This window comes from Betta splendens, chromosome 17 (assembly GCF_900634795.4).
Source record: "Betta splendens chromosome 17, fBetSpl5.4, whole genome shotgun sequence".
Classification (NCBI taxonomy): domain Eukaryota; kingdom Metazoa; phylum Chordata; class Actinopteri; order Anabantiformes; family Osphronemidae; genus Betta; species Betta splendens.
This window is the reverse complement of record NC_040897.2, coordinates 1,455,699-1,469,234: the sequence shown is the minus strand read 5'-3', so window position 1 is coordinate 1,469,234 and position 13,536 is coordinate 1,455,699. Positions and strand designations below refer to the sequence as shown.

Genomic DNA, 13,536 nt, shown 5'->3' with positions numbered 1-13,536 from the left:
ACACACACGCATGCACGCACGCACGCACGCACGCACACACACACACGAGCGCACACACACGCACGCACACACACACGCACACACACACACACACAGTTTTTTTTATTACTTGCCTGTATAATGCCTATGCTACAGACCTGCTCTACCGTCTCTCCTCTCTAGGTGACAGTGACAGGCTGGTGTGCTTAGAGGACGGTTTGTGGTCTTTCCCAGAAGCCTACTGTAAGATAGAGTGTGCAGAGGTCCCAAACATACCTGATGCCAAGCTCCTAACAGCAGACTGTCTGGCTTCAGGCCATGATGTTGGCTCTGTCTGCCGCTTCAAATGTAACCCAGGCTTCTATGTAAAAGGAAGCCTCCAGAAGAAGACTCCAAGGTAAGTGTTGTGCAGGGTGGGTGTCATGTCAGTACACAGACAATAGCACCTACATACACCCATATATAGTGCAGCCTGAAATGAGTCATACCCCTGGCAAATTATAACTTAATATTACCTTCACTCAACCAGCAAGTTTTCTTTTGACCGGAAATAACACAGGCCCCTCCGAGAAGATATTAAGACGACGACATTGTGGAAACAATTATTACTCATTTTTTATTTACTTTTTAACAAGAAGTGGTATTTTCTACATTATTCAGTGTTTCTCAGTAATCAATAGAAAACCCTTTGTTGGCAATTACAGCAATCAAATGAAAATAGCTGGTTGAATAAATGTAACATAGTAACAAGATTCTGGCAGGGGTATGAAATATTTCAGGCTGTGTGTGTGAGGGGGTATATATTACTTTATAACTAGTGCTAGTACATGTGTGTAGATATATTCATATAAAATGTGTGTGCCTCTCTGTGTGATGGAGGAAATTCCTTCTTTCCCAATATTTCCAAGCAAAACATGAGCAGAACATGCTTTACATCACCAACGCCGGCCCCTGGGGTGATGTTTTAAGTATTTAAAGAGGCATTTTTAATTCATCATCTGCAGAAGAATATTCATTTTTGGTTCCCATTACAACCCAATAAAATATATACTGCTTCTACTGTAACTGGGCCTAATCATTACCTTACCTAGTGAATTTTGTGGGTAGCTGCTCATTACTGAAAGGATGTGTTAACATGTGTTGTTAATGAGGAGATACCGACGACTGTAGAATAAGTTTATAGTTTGCTGTAGTCTTTACACACTTTTACATTACTGGCAGTTTTGTACTATAGCATAATACATGTGTAGCACTGACAGAAAAGGGATTAAATCAAATATTTTACAAGCTGTGAATACACACACAAAATATATTCAGTTCCAATAGGGCATAGTATTATGAGCATCTTAGCCTGTTTCTTTGTCGTGAAACCTGTGAGATACTGTCCATATATCAAGCACCTAGAACTAGACCATGAAGCAAAGAACGTGGCCTCATCTGATGAATCACATTTTTTTACCTTACATCACTAGAATGGCCAGGTTAACGTACAGGACAGGTTCAACCACCACACAAGTGCAGCATGTTCAGATGTGTTTTGTGAATGTGTTTTGATTAGAGTTAAGGTCATAAAGAGGTTTTCTCTAGGAAGTACTTCAAGTTGGAGTGTCTGCAGGACGGGCAGTGGGAAGAAATGGGCTGTGAGCCCATCTCCTGTCCAGCTCTGCCCGACGTATTCCAGGGCATGTACACCTGCACCAATGCCCTGTACTATGACACCATCTGCACCCTGCACTGCCTCAACACAACTGAAAATGTAAGAACGCACAGCTGCTGTTTGCTCAGTTACATCTAACTAATTACTCTTGGTTTTGAATGAAAATATATTAGATCATGTAGAGTAGTCACAACAAATGTGAATTATGAGGAAATATCTAAAAGCTTCTATATGAAGGATGTCATCAACCGCTAACAGGGGTCTGGTGAGACACAGTGGCACAGTAAAGATTGTTGTCATGTCATTTCTAGAGCGACATTCGCTGCACAAAAGACGGTGAGTGGACGGCAGAGTTCACCATGTGCTCCAGGTCCCAGGGATCCTGCCCTCTTCCTCCTGATCTCAACTCTGTGGAGTATACGTGTGACCATGGGATGGATGTTGGTAGGCGTTGCCTTCTTACAGGAATCATCATTAAACAACTAATAAATGATTTAAATTAGTAGCGTTATGTAGAAAAAATGCGTGAGGCGTGTAGGTATTTCTTGGCATTGCTAATGATTTCAAAATTATTATTTATCCCTACAATAGTTACTGTAGCAATGTACGTGCTGTCAGTGATTGTTTAGGGACAAATGCACCGTAACCACTTTGTTAACCAGAGGATTTTGCATAGATTTAAAACATGACATTCTTTACTAAAGTACAATCTATGACGGTCGAAATTCCAACCTCAGGCCCGACAGCTGACATTTTCTAGTTATTGGGGGGACAAACTATCAGCGGGGGTAAATAGACAATCATTTTAACTGTTTTATTTTAGTATTATTCCTTATAATTATATCCCCTTCATTACATGCTGCTGTCAAACTGTTGGACAGGACAAAAAAAAAAGAAAATACACATACATGTTTATTGAAGGAGGAAGTTTTTTGATGTACGTACTATAGCGCTCCTTACAACCACATGCTTGTTCCTGCAGGCGCTCTTTGTTACCCAACATGCATCGTGGCTCTGGACATGGATTTGCGTGATCCGGTGGTTCTGCCAAATATCACTACGGCCGACTCCTTACAGCACTGGATGGTTCCCACCAAAGTCCAGGTGAGATGCATGAGGAAGCGAAGCGAGTACTTGCTTCATCCCATTTCACACCAACAGGGTTTCGTTGGTTGTCAGGATTGGGAACTGAGAATGTTTCTGAATGTGAATGTTTTAATGTAGACCTGTAAAATTAATTAGGTTTATTAAACAGGTGTTTATGTAGGTAAGTTCATTTCTTCTGGCTGCCTAAAAAAATAAAAAGTACAGCAGTGTAGCACAAACATAATTAATCAACATACCGCTACCTTCTAAAGCGTCGTCTTCACTGTCAGAATTAAAACGGCCTCACAGTTACTTTGTCAAACACTTTCTCCTGTTGTTGTTGGTGTTTATCACTTTCGTCTGTCAGGGCGTTGTAGATGGCGGACCCACATGCACAACACAACACAGCTTGGATGATGATAAGAGGACAGTTTATTCCAGATACAGAATCCAATTCAGGCAGAGTCATACACGGGAGGTATTTGGGGTTAAACAAGGTCAGGCAGAGACGGCGTCAGGGACAGGCAAAGTCGTACACGAGAGATGGGTTTACAATACCAAATCGTCAGGCGTCGGATCGTGGTCAGGCAGGCAAGGTCGGTAACAGGCAGCAGTAGAGAATCAAGGCAGACAAGGCAGACAGGGACTAGGCAGGCTCGGTCAGGGACTAGGCAGAGGTCAAAACAGGATGCACGATACACGACAAGGCTAGGCTAACGAACGCTGGAAAGTGGTGATTACACGCAACAATCTGGCGGGTAACAGGTGTGAGAGGTGGAGCTTAAATACGGAGCAGACTAATAGCAGATGAGATGCAGGTGTGGGTAATGAAGACCGGTACAGACAGGGAACAGCTGATGATGTGGCGTTAACAGGAAGTCCTTTCAAAATAAAGGCGGCTATAAAGCCCGGACGTGACATTGTCTTTCTTTTCGCTGTCTCATTGATGTCGACTCCTGCGTATTTTGCAGGTACGAACAAGTGAAACGTCTTTACATTCTCTTTAGATGTTACCCGTTTATTTAAGGCAAAAGAAGAATGGTCTCTGTCCGTCCGACGCGTCAAGTCAATCACATATGGGTGCATCCTAAAAAAAAAAGTTGTACCGTAACACCAGTAGCAAGAGCACACTGACGACTCAAAACGCTACCACATAACAATGACTACAACGCATGCAACGCACAAGCCTCAACAGCGGTGTAAACATCTTGGCCGTGCGTGTTTGGCTGCATGAAGCTCGTAAAAATCCACAGATTAGCCGCATTGTTAAGTCACAGGGCACAAACCACTCAAAAAAAGTAGCAGCTTATCGTCCAGAAGTTACGGTACTTCATTAGTTATTCATGAATATTATAGTTGCGCAGATCATTTTGATCTTCTCTTTTCTTCTTTTAATCTTTTTGATTGTTGATACACTAAACACTTTCTGTGTTAAATATTTTCCTTTTATTAAACACTGAATTAATTCAGAAGGGGTGGCATCAGTTTCTACCAGTGTGAAAAGGGTTGTGCTCGTGTTACCCTTAGTTTTTGAATGTCTCCCCTCCCTCACACCCTTTCTTTTGCAAAGGATGAAAGCTGATCCACTGACAAATAGCACCAATATGCTACACAAAAGGTTCATTAGGATAAATAATTCATCTGGTAACTGCACAGGCTGGAATAAACTGAGCTACTGCTCTAGTCTGACTCAACTTCTCTTCATAAGCACAAAGCAAAGTTTAAGATAACGGCTGATTTATGGTGCAGTGGACAAAAATGAGATTAAGTGTAATATATCTTACAAAATATCTTTTTGTCTATGTTTTTTAGCAAACAATCCCACAATGCATTGCATGGTGGTCTACAGGTGAATAAAAAGTTGTGATACACAATTCCTACAATTATCAAAACAATCATTTACATATACTGAACTAGGGGCGGCACGGTGGTGCGGTGGGTAGCAGTGTCGCCTCACAGTGAGTAGGTCCTGGGTCCGATTCCCCGGGGTGCCTTTCTGTGTGGTGTTTGCATGTTCTCCTCGTGTTTGCGTCGGTTCTCTCCGGGTTCTCCAGCTTCCTCCCACGGTCCAAAACCATGCATTAGGTTGATTGGTCACTCTAGATTGCTCATAGGTGTGAGTGTGTGTGTGGGTGGTTGTGTGTCTGTGTGTTTCCCTGTGCTCCATCACCACCTAGGACCCCACATAGGACTAAGCGGTAGAAAATGGATGGATGGATGAATGAACTACTGTTAGTGTAAATGAAAAGTGAAATGGATCAGTGAATGGCTCTTTAAATATTTGAGTCAGTGAAACTGCCTAAGACAAACTCCAGCTGAGACTGTTGAATCCAACTTAATGTGTTTCATAACTGAAACATTAACAAGGTATAATCTTTCAGAGTTTTTAGGCCAACGTGGTTAAATCCCAAATGCACCAACCAATCACAGAGCACAGTGCGCCTTGTGTACAGTATGTGAATGTGTGCTTGTTTGACGTCAAAATCCTTTTAGGAAATACTCACATCCTCCACATACACAGTGTACACACAAGAAACAAATATCAGATGTCTCATGTTTTTCTTCAAAGGTAGGTCACGTTAACCTAATATCAGATCTTAGAAATCACTTTGACGTTAATGCTGTCGCAAGCACTGCTCAACCTTCACCTCCACTATGGTGGTCAGCCAGCCAGCTAGTCCACCCTCGCCAAGGTTAAATAGTTGGCTGCAGGTCTGGTTACTTGCGCCATATCTCTGACACTGCTTAGTGATTTGGAGGCATTGTGTTATCTCAAATACTTCAGAAAAAGGTCTCCCTTGCCGGGTCGGGCTGCACAGGGAATCACAGGGGAGGATCTGCTTTCTCTGCCCATGTTTGCTAGTCAATTAGCTATCTGCTAACCACCTTGTAAATTCCTGGGGTCAAATAAGTGACAGAAGACCACAACCACGGACTTTACCACAAACATTTAAGTTTTACATCCATTTAAAATGGATACAACTATTTGTTGTTTTTCTATCACAAAGTTTTCCAGCATAATAAACACCAGGCAAACAGCAAAACCTTTAGATTCCTTACTTACTGCACCACATATGGCCCTTTAAACAACAAGAGTATCTGCACAGTATGGCAGATGAAGTCGGATTCATTTTTGTACGACTGTTCACTGCTAGTTAAATTAGTTGTGTGAAATATTGGCAAAGGGTACTTGTAATGGCACCATTCGGAACATGTTCAGTTACTTTTTCGTTACTGTAAAACTTGAATTAAACATGTTCACACTAGACCTAATTTTGTACAGTCTTGGTTTGTACATTTAAACCTACTGGCATTGATAACTAAGGTTAATTTAGTTTTTATTTAGTTTATTTTTTGGGGAAAACAGTCATTCACAGTATTTAAACTAGAAAATTAGCAAAACGTTTAATTATAACAATTTATTTTAAATAATTATTACTATATAATTCGAGTTAAGGTTTCTATTTTTTTCATTTAATACTCGATAAAAAAACAAATTTTAGCTTTTAATCTATGATTTAATAATCATAGATCTTAGATTAATCTAAAAGGGAGATAATATCAAAGAGAAGTACTGTATTGTACAATTTAAGATGTACATGTGCAAATTGTGTAGATCAAAAGCTAAAATTTGGGCAAGAGGTGAACAAAGAACAAACCTGAAGGAGGAAGGAAGGAAGACACGCTAGCAAGGAACATTATAATTGAACAGAGTTTAAATACAACACAAAAGCAAAGGGCACAGCAACACAATGTGGCACATCTGAGCCCTTTGGACCAACTCCAGGTCCATTTTAATACAGTAGTTTCATTAGATGTGAGCTACATTGACAGATTTAACTGTTTCCTAATATAAAAGTCTAATCCTAAATTAATAACTGATTGTTGCCATTCTAAAAAAAAAAAAGATAACTTTGTTAGTAATTGTAAATATTGTTAAATTGTTACATGCTGTAATCTGTCTTTAATCATTTCTCTATTCTTTACTACTGCAACGTTGAAATCGTTGGACGAATAAAGGTTTATCTTGTTTAATACATTGGGATGTTTTTTTTCTTTAACCTTTTCTGTGTTTCTATTGATTCCTACTGGCTTAACATTTGTCCTTATCTGATCCTTTGTTTTCCAGAACATAGTTTGCACAGGACTGATGAAATGGTACCCTGATCCTCAACACATCCATTGCATTCAGTCATGTGAGGTAAGACTCAAAACAGCCAAACAGTCCTGCAGTGACGTACTGTGTTGGGAGATACTTTTTCCTCCATTATGCTTTCTGTTCATTTCTGCTTGAGACATGAAGACTCATGAAGACCAACACACAAAACGCTGTTCCATGCAGATACACATCTCACCCAGGACTTTAGAACAGTTAAAGTGATTGTCTATTTACCCTGCTGAAAGTTTGTCTCCCCAATAGCTAGAGAATGTCAGCTGTCAGGCCTGAGGTTGGAATTTTGTCCATCTTATCATAGAATCTATGCAAAATCCTCTGGTTAACAAAGTGGTTACTGCGCATTTGTCCCTAGACAATCACTGACAGCACATACATTGCTACAGTAACTATTGTAGTCATGAATACATCCAGGGGAAGTGATACCTCTTATTATAATTACAATCAGCACATAACATGTTTAATGCTACTGTAGAAGTAGCCAAGTTTCGATGGCATCCCATTAATATTGAAGACATTTTATGATCCCTACAACGTTTATATAATTACGTAATAGTCACATTACGTTTACTGGCGTAGCTAGACAATTCCAACAATATCGAACACAAGACAAAACACGCTGTATTCCTGTTGTCATCACCACTCAGCATACCAGAGGCGGTGTGCAATGTGGTTCACATTTCACGATGACAAATCTCAAGCAGATTCGATAGTCTAACTCTTCAAGGCTTCACAAGAATCCTTTTAAAATCTGTCCAGAGACCTTTTTTTTACAAACATTCTGACTTCGCCAAGTGTTGTTACGCCTGGCAAGCCTAATGGATTACTTGATAAAGGAATATAAATGAATCACAGGATTATGCTATATTTACAGTGGATTAATTATTCAGGCTGACACAACAGCTCTCTGTGTAGTTCGAGTGGTTTTACCTGGTGAGCACTAGCACTTACTGTTACTTACTGTTTTGCAGAGGGAGCAAGATTTCCTTACCTTAAAAAGTCTGATTCATTCTCGGCGAATACTTTCACAATGACAATGAAGTAGAAGAAGTAGAAGTAGTAATTACTTCTACCTGTTTTGTATGGTTTTGATAAGACGGACCAAGATTTATGTTAAGAAAGGTACAAGTGTTAACAAATCAGCTAATGGGACTCCTCTGTCTTAGTCTCACCCCATTTACTTAGATTCCTCTTAAACAACCATTTGCTGGTAAATAACTGGATATATTTTAAAAGGTCAAGTGCCAAAACATATTTACCTTTGAAGGTTTCCAGATACAAATCCAAGCTAGGATTATGATACTGTATAGGCCTTGAGTCACTCTACTTATCACTATTCATACAAATACTAAGTGTCAAGCACAACATTTTTGTAATATCAGCTCTGATAACTGGACCTGTTCACTTTCAAATAATCTTAGTTTAGTCTTAGTTTTAAATCATTTTGGGCCCTTTGTAGTTTGGATTATAATTTAAGGCTTTAATTTAACGTCCGTTTCAGCTCAGTAATGTTTTAGCAGTGGCTCTAAATCATCTACAAACATAAACTTAGATAGTTTCTATTTTGTATTCATCTGTTGGACTAAAGAAGCCTGGAAATACTGGTGGAACACATAAACTGTTGATGTCTCATGGTACAAAATATTCTCACTACCTGCCAGCTCTGCATTTTCCCCCAGCACCTTCCCATGAATGTTGCTAGGTAAAGCAGTTGCTTATGACCTTCTCCTCCATGACAACACTGTAAATTATACCAGACCACATGTGCTGTCTTTGCTCTATGCCAGCTCTCATCCAGATGCCATTGCTACTGTACCATCTCTGTCCTAACTCGCCTAAAACCAATTTAGCAGGTACTCACCTTCATTAGGAGGCACCCACCTTTAAACCTATTGGCTTAATGTTAAAATTGATCTTTTTAACAAGTACTTAAAAAGAAACATAAATGTAAAGGGACCCTCTCCTCCGTAGTTGGAGGAAAGGTTATGAGATGCAGATGAGGTGGAGTGAAACCAAGGAGAAGCTCATTTCCTCTCATAACGGCGCCTCCCTCTTTGAGCTGTACCTGGTGATTTCCTTTATCCCAACCAAATAAACACAAATGCACACCTAGATAAACGTTCCTGCAACAGCTGGAGATAGTGTTGATAACACCTCCAGGGTCACACCACCGGATCCTCTTCCTTTGTGCTCCGTGTGCTGAAGCTCACGTTAGAATAGAATTCCCCACTGGTGACGTTTCACAGGACCACAACAAGCTGTACTCTCTGTGGGTCCTCACATTTCTCACCAGCGCACACAGTTTGTGGACCTTAGTTGATAGTGAGTTCACATTTTCCATAATCAGGTCACATGATTGATGACAAAAAGCTTATGTCCCCATTTTGTTGCTGCTCTGTGTAACCCTTAGCTCCTAAAGCTAAGGGTTACACCTCACCTCATCCTGTAAACAGGGTACGAGACCCACTACTGTAAAATGTTCTTCGTGTGATATTCACAGCACACGTGGGCCCAGTTTGTAGCAATAGACTAAAAAACCCTTTTGTTGTGTAAATTGTCCTTTACAAACAACCACATCCATGGAGGTCTAGTGCCATCAGTTATTGCTTTCTTTACACCACACAAAAGATCCTCAGGTGTTTTACAACAGTGTTTTAGTTGCCTAAGTGCTGGAAGGTCAACCAGTGAAAAAGATGTTTTTCCTAACCAGCAGGATATTAGAAATATTCATTTACAGCATAAACATAAGCATGTCCTCTCACTTTGTCCTCAGTACAAACTCTTTCAGAATTACAGACTACACATAAACTACAGTGATTTGATCAAAGTATTATTTTCTCTGATAAATAAATGATATAAAATCATAAATAGTCAGCGATTCAGCACAGCACGGGGCACACGCACGCACCCATGTGCACGCATGCATGCACGCATACAAATCCCATGAACTCCCTGAACTGTCTTAGCTGTAAAAAGGAAAAACACTTTGAGTCACATGGGGGGGTGTGAGGTTTGCCCTTTTCCCTTTTCCAACTATTTAGACAGTTTTGGGCAAGAGCAGTGAATCAGGTTATGGAGGGGGAGGTGAAAAAATGTCTGCTCTTGACAGAATCATACTAATATATAAAAGAAGATACTTGGTAGGAAGGAAATAATATCGCTGCTTGACAGAAAATTGTTCATGTCTGAAGATGTACTTGGCAGGTACTAATGACTGCTCACGCTCCCCTAAAATAGCCAGTGATAAGTGGAATATGTTATGTTACCAAGGTATGGTGTTTTATTGTATGCGGGAGTTGTTTTATAAAGGAAATACTCAAAACCTTTAACCTTGCAGAACAAAATCAAAAGGCTCCATCCCAGATGGCAGCGTGCCTGAGACTCCATCGTTGTCTAAGTTATCCTTTTATGTTGTCATATTTAAGTGAGTTTTTGGTTTCACAGCTGTAAAAATGTTTTATTTATCCAGGATTTTACCATCACTTGTCTCATTTCATTGCCGCTCTGGATGTTGGCGGTTTATTTCAGGGAAGCTGGCTGCCCAGTGCTGTCCTTTACATGTGACCACTCCTCTTACAGGATGCACTTTTCCTGTGAGGTGATGGGCCTTGATATTGACTAGTAATTCTTGCGAGCCAATGGCTGGTAAAAAACTGGTGTATTTACTAATAAGATTTACTAATAAGATATGTGACCACATTGTTGTATCTGCAGTAAAAGAGCTCCTAAAACTAAAGGTAACTCCCGTCACCTTTGTTGCGTCAGGAGTCGTCACAGTGAGTCATTTGCCTTTTGATTTGGCGAGTTTTTGCACTAAATGCCCTTTCCCACGCAACCTCTCTCTGAGGGGATTGAACCCACAACCCGGTCAACGGGAAGGCGCCAAACACTGCACCAGGGCCTCAGGAAGGAGGCCTTGTTGTTAAATAACCCTTTATACCTGTTTTGGTTTGGATACAGAGTTACTCATACAGTCGATAATATCAAAACTACATGGTCCTGTTTTGTCCCAGGGTGCTACAATCAATTATACTGATCTATATAATTTCTAATGGACTTCCTGAGAGGACGCTTCCTTGGAATAAAGCATTTTGCTCCAGACTAGCTTAGACAGACAGACCATAGACAGCCAAGGAACAGGTGTTCACGTGCTACCAAATTTTAACATTTTCCAGTCTTATATTATATTATATTATATTATATTATATTATATTATATTATATTATATTATATTATATTATATTATATTATATTATATTATATTATATTATATTATATTATATTATATTATATTATATATTATTGGCTTAGACGTAGGATGCATTAACCCATAAGAAGCCAGACACATTTCTACTGAGTTAAAGCTGCAGAATTGATTTATTGATTGCAGCTCCTGTTATGCACATTATTGGTCTTACACTTAGATGATTCTCAAGGGTTGGGAAGCTGCTTTTTGACCCTTTTAAACCCCTTTATCTTGGTCAGTTCTCTCTTGTAAAATAGGTTTTGCTAAACTGTCCACCTTGACCATTAGTACAGTAATTTTATATATCACGTGTTTTCAAATATTTTAAGCATTAGATTACGTGACATACTGTATATGTGTAGGACATACAGTACAGTATATACTGGTTGTTAAAATACTATTAAGCTTATTTTAAGAATAACCATCGTGAGCAAAGAGGGTCTGAAATTACTCCCAGTAACTCAGGTCTGTGTTCCTAACTGCTTTGGACTACAGACATCATTCCAAGACATTAGTTGTGATTTGATGGAGGCATCTGGTGCAATTGCTGGTAAAGTATTTACTCAGAAACAGAACGATTAAATTGATTTATTTAGGCCATGACAGTTTAGTTGGGAAAGGCAAAGGGATTCGTCAAGTAGAGAGTTCTTTGAAGTGAAGCAAAAACTACTGAAATCTTCTCAGCAGCTGCTCTCCCCCTGCGCAGGTTAGCTAGAACAGTCTTTGAAATGACTCCATCGGCCCATTGGAGGGAATCAAAGTATCTTTGGCACTCAGCACTTATTTTCATATTGCTGGCACTTCAAGGAAACACTGAAGGTTTAGTTAAAAACATTAACAAGACCTTCATTATGCTGTGTTTAAGGTTATTTGTAATAATGTAACGCTCGAGAGCTACTCCATGAGGCAGAAGAAATGTAAACAGGTTGCAGATATGGAATATGAAAGCACTGGTGGACACTGTTGATGATCTGCAACAAAACATCTTAAGCCCCAATATCTAGTTTGTGCTTCATCTCTCTGATAGACCTTTTACAACTTGTTGATAGATTAGATTTTATACAGCCTGGATATGTACAGTATAACGGTATATAGTCAAAACACCCAGTCGTACTGTATCTCTACTGCCTCTCAGAACCCTTCTACAGTGCCTGACTCCATCGATACTCAAAGACGCTGTCGCTGAATAGCTGCACTTCTATCAGGCTTCTGCAGATAATACTCTCAGACGCCTAAAAGGATGATAGGCCGACACATATGTGGGACATTGACCATTTGGGACACCCGATGTGTCCACAACAACAGCATAGGTCACATGCTAGAGTTCAGCTTCACTGATAACAAGCTGGACCTTTGTCTGCAGGACAGGGGCTCCCTTTTTTCCAAAATAGGAATTAAAAGTTCTTATTCAAGCTCATGTCAAACTGTGTTCACCGACATGAATGTCTGGACGTTCCTAAGCACATTCAGTGATACAGTACAGAATGATGCATATTGACATACAAAGGCCTGTATAGTTACTACCCTCTGCAGATGTTGCCTGTCGATGGTCTGTAATTACTCTGCATTCTTTACTCACAGAGGATACGGGGACATCTTTATCGATTTTAATATATACTGTAGTGTGTTGAATGTGAGAGATTTAGGTTGAATGACTGTGGCTACCTACACTCTTCACATACCACCAAATATTGTCTAATACTATATGCATCTCCAGGCAGATACCTCATGTCATACTGCATTTCCAGCTATTCTGAGTGGGGCTAAAGCTGTTTGTTTCTTGTAGCCTTTTGGAGCCGATGGCTGGTGTGACACCATCAACAACCGCGCTTACTGCCAGTATGACGGAGGAGACTGCTGCCCATCCACGCTCTCCACCAGAAAGGTACGCAGCTCTTCTCCAGCATATTCAAGTACAAGGTTTGTGTGGTAATAACACAGTGAGTGTTCTACAAACGCCTGAAAGTCACTTATTACGTGTTTGTCATTGAAAAGGGACAGAATGCTGCTTGGCTTGCTTTGGCCCATGTCTGATGCTTTGGCCCATGTCTGATGGATGGAGCTTAGGAACTGAAGTTGGATTGAAAGAGTCTTCCTGTTTATAGTAGTAGAAATCTGTCTGCTTTGGCACAAGTGCAGCTCTACGCAGGAGACGAGGGAAACAAAGCAAACAAACACAGACTCCTGCTACTTTCCCCTCTCCTGTTTACCGCTGCTCCAGTTTGGTCTCCCCCGGCTGTACTTAAAGCAGGCGCGGAGACTCGTGGCCTCCGTCTTTTCCACTTAAATGGTAAATGAGCAGGTTTTTACCACCACATGCTGCCATGCACTTTCTCACCTTTTATATTGAGCCATTACTTCATTGCAGAAAAACTAGTTATGCTCACACAAACC

At 40.2% G+C, this 13,536-nt stretch overlaps 1 protein-coding gene across 1 annotated transcript in view; it reads left to right on the top strand.

Moving 5' to 3' along the window:
- Positions 1-13,509, top strand: part of pappa2 (pappalysin 2) — a 51,709-nt gene extending 38,200 nt beyond the window's left edge. The window contains exons 21-26 of the mRNA XM_029131892.3: positions 163-376; positions 1,567-1,735; positions 1,948-2,080; positions 2,619-2,740; positions 6,852-6,923; positions 12,929-13,509. Coding sequence (XP_028987725.1) covers positions 163-376; positions 1,567-1,735; positions 1,948-2,080; positions 2,619-2,740; positions 6,852-6,923; positions 12,929-13,075 — 857 coding nt within the window. The 3' untranslated portion in view covers positions 13,076-13,509. The remainder of the gene's footprint in view (positions 1-162; positions 377-1,566; positions 1,736-1,947; positions 2,081-2,618; positions 2,741-6,851; positions 6,924-12,928) is intronic.
- Positions 13,510-13,536: the final 27 nt, after the last annotated feature.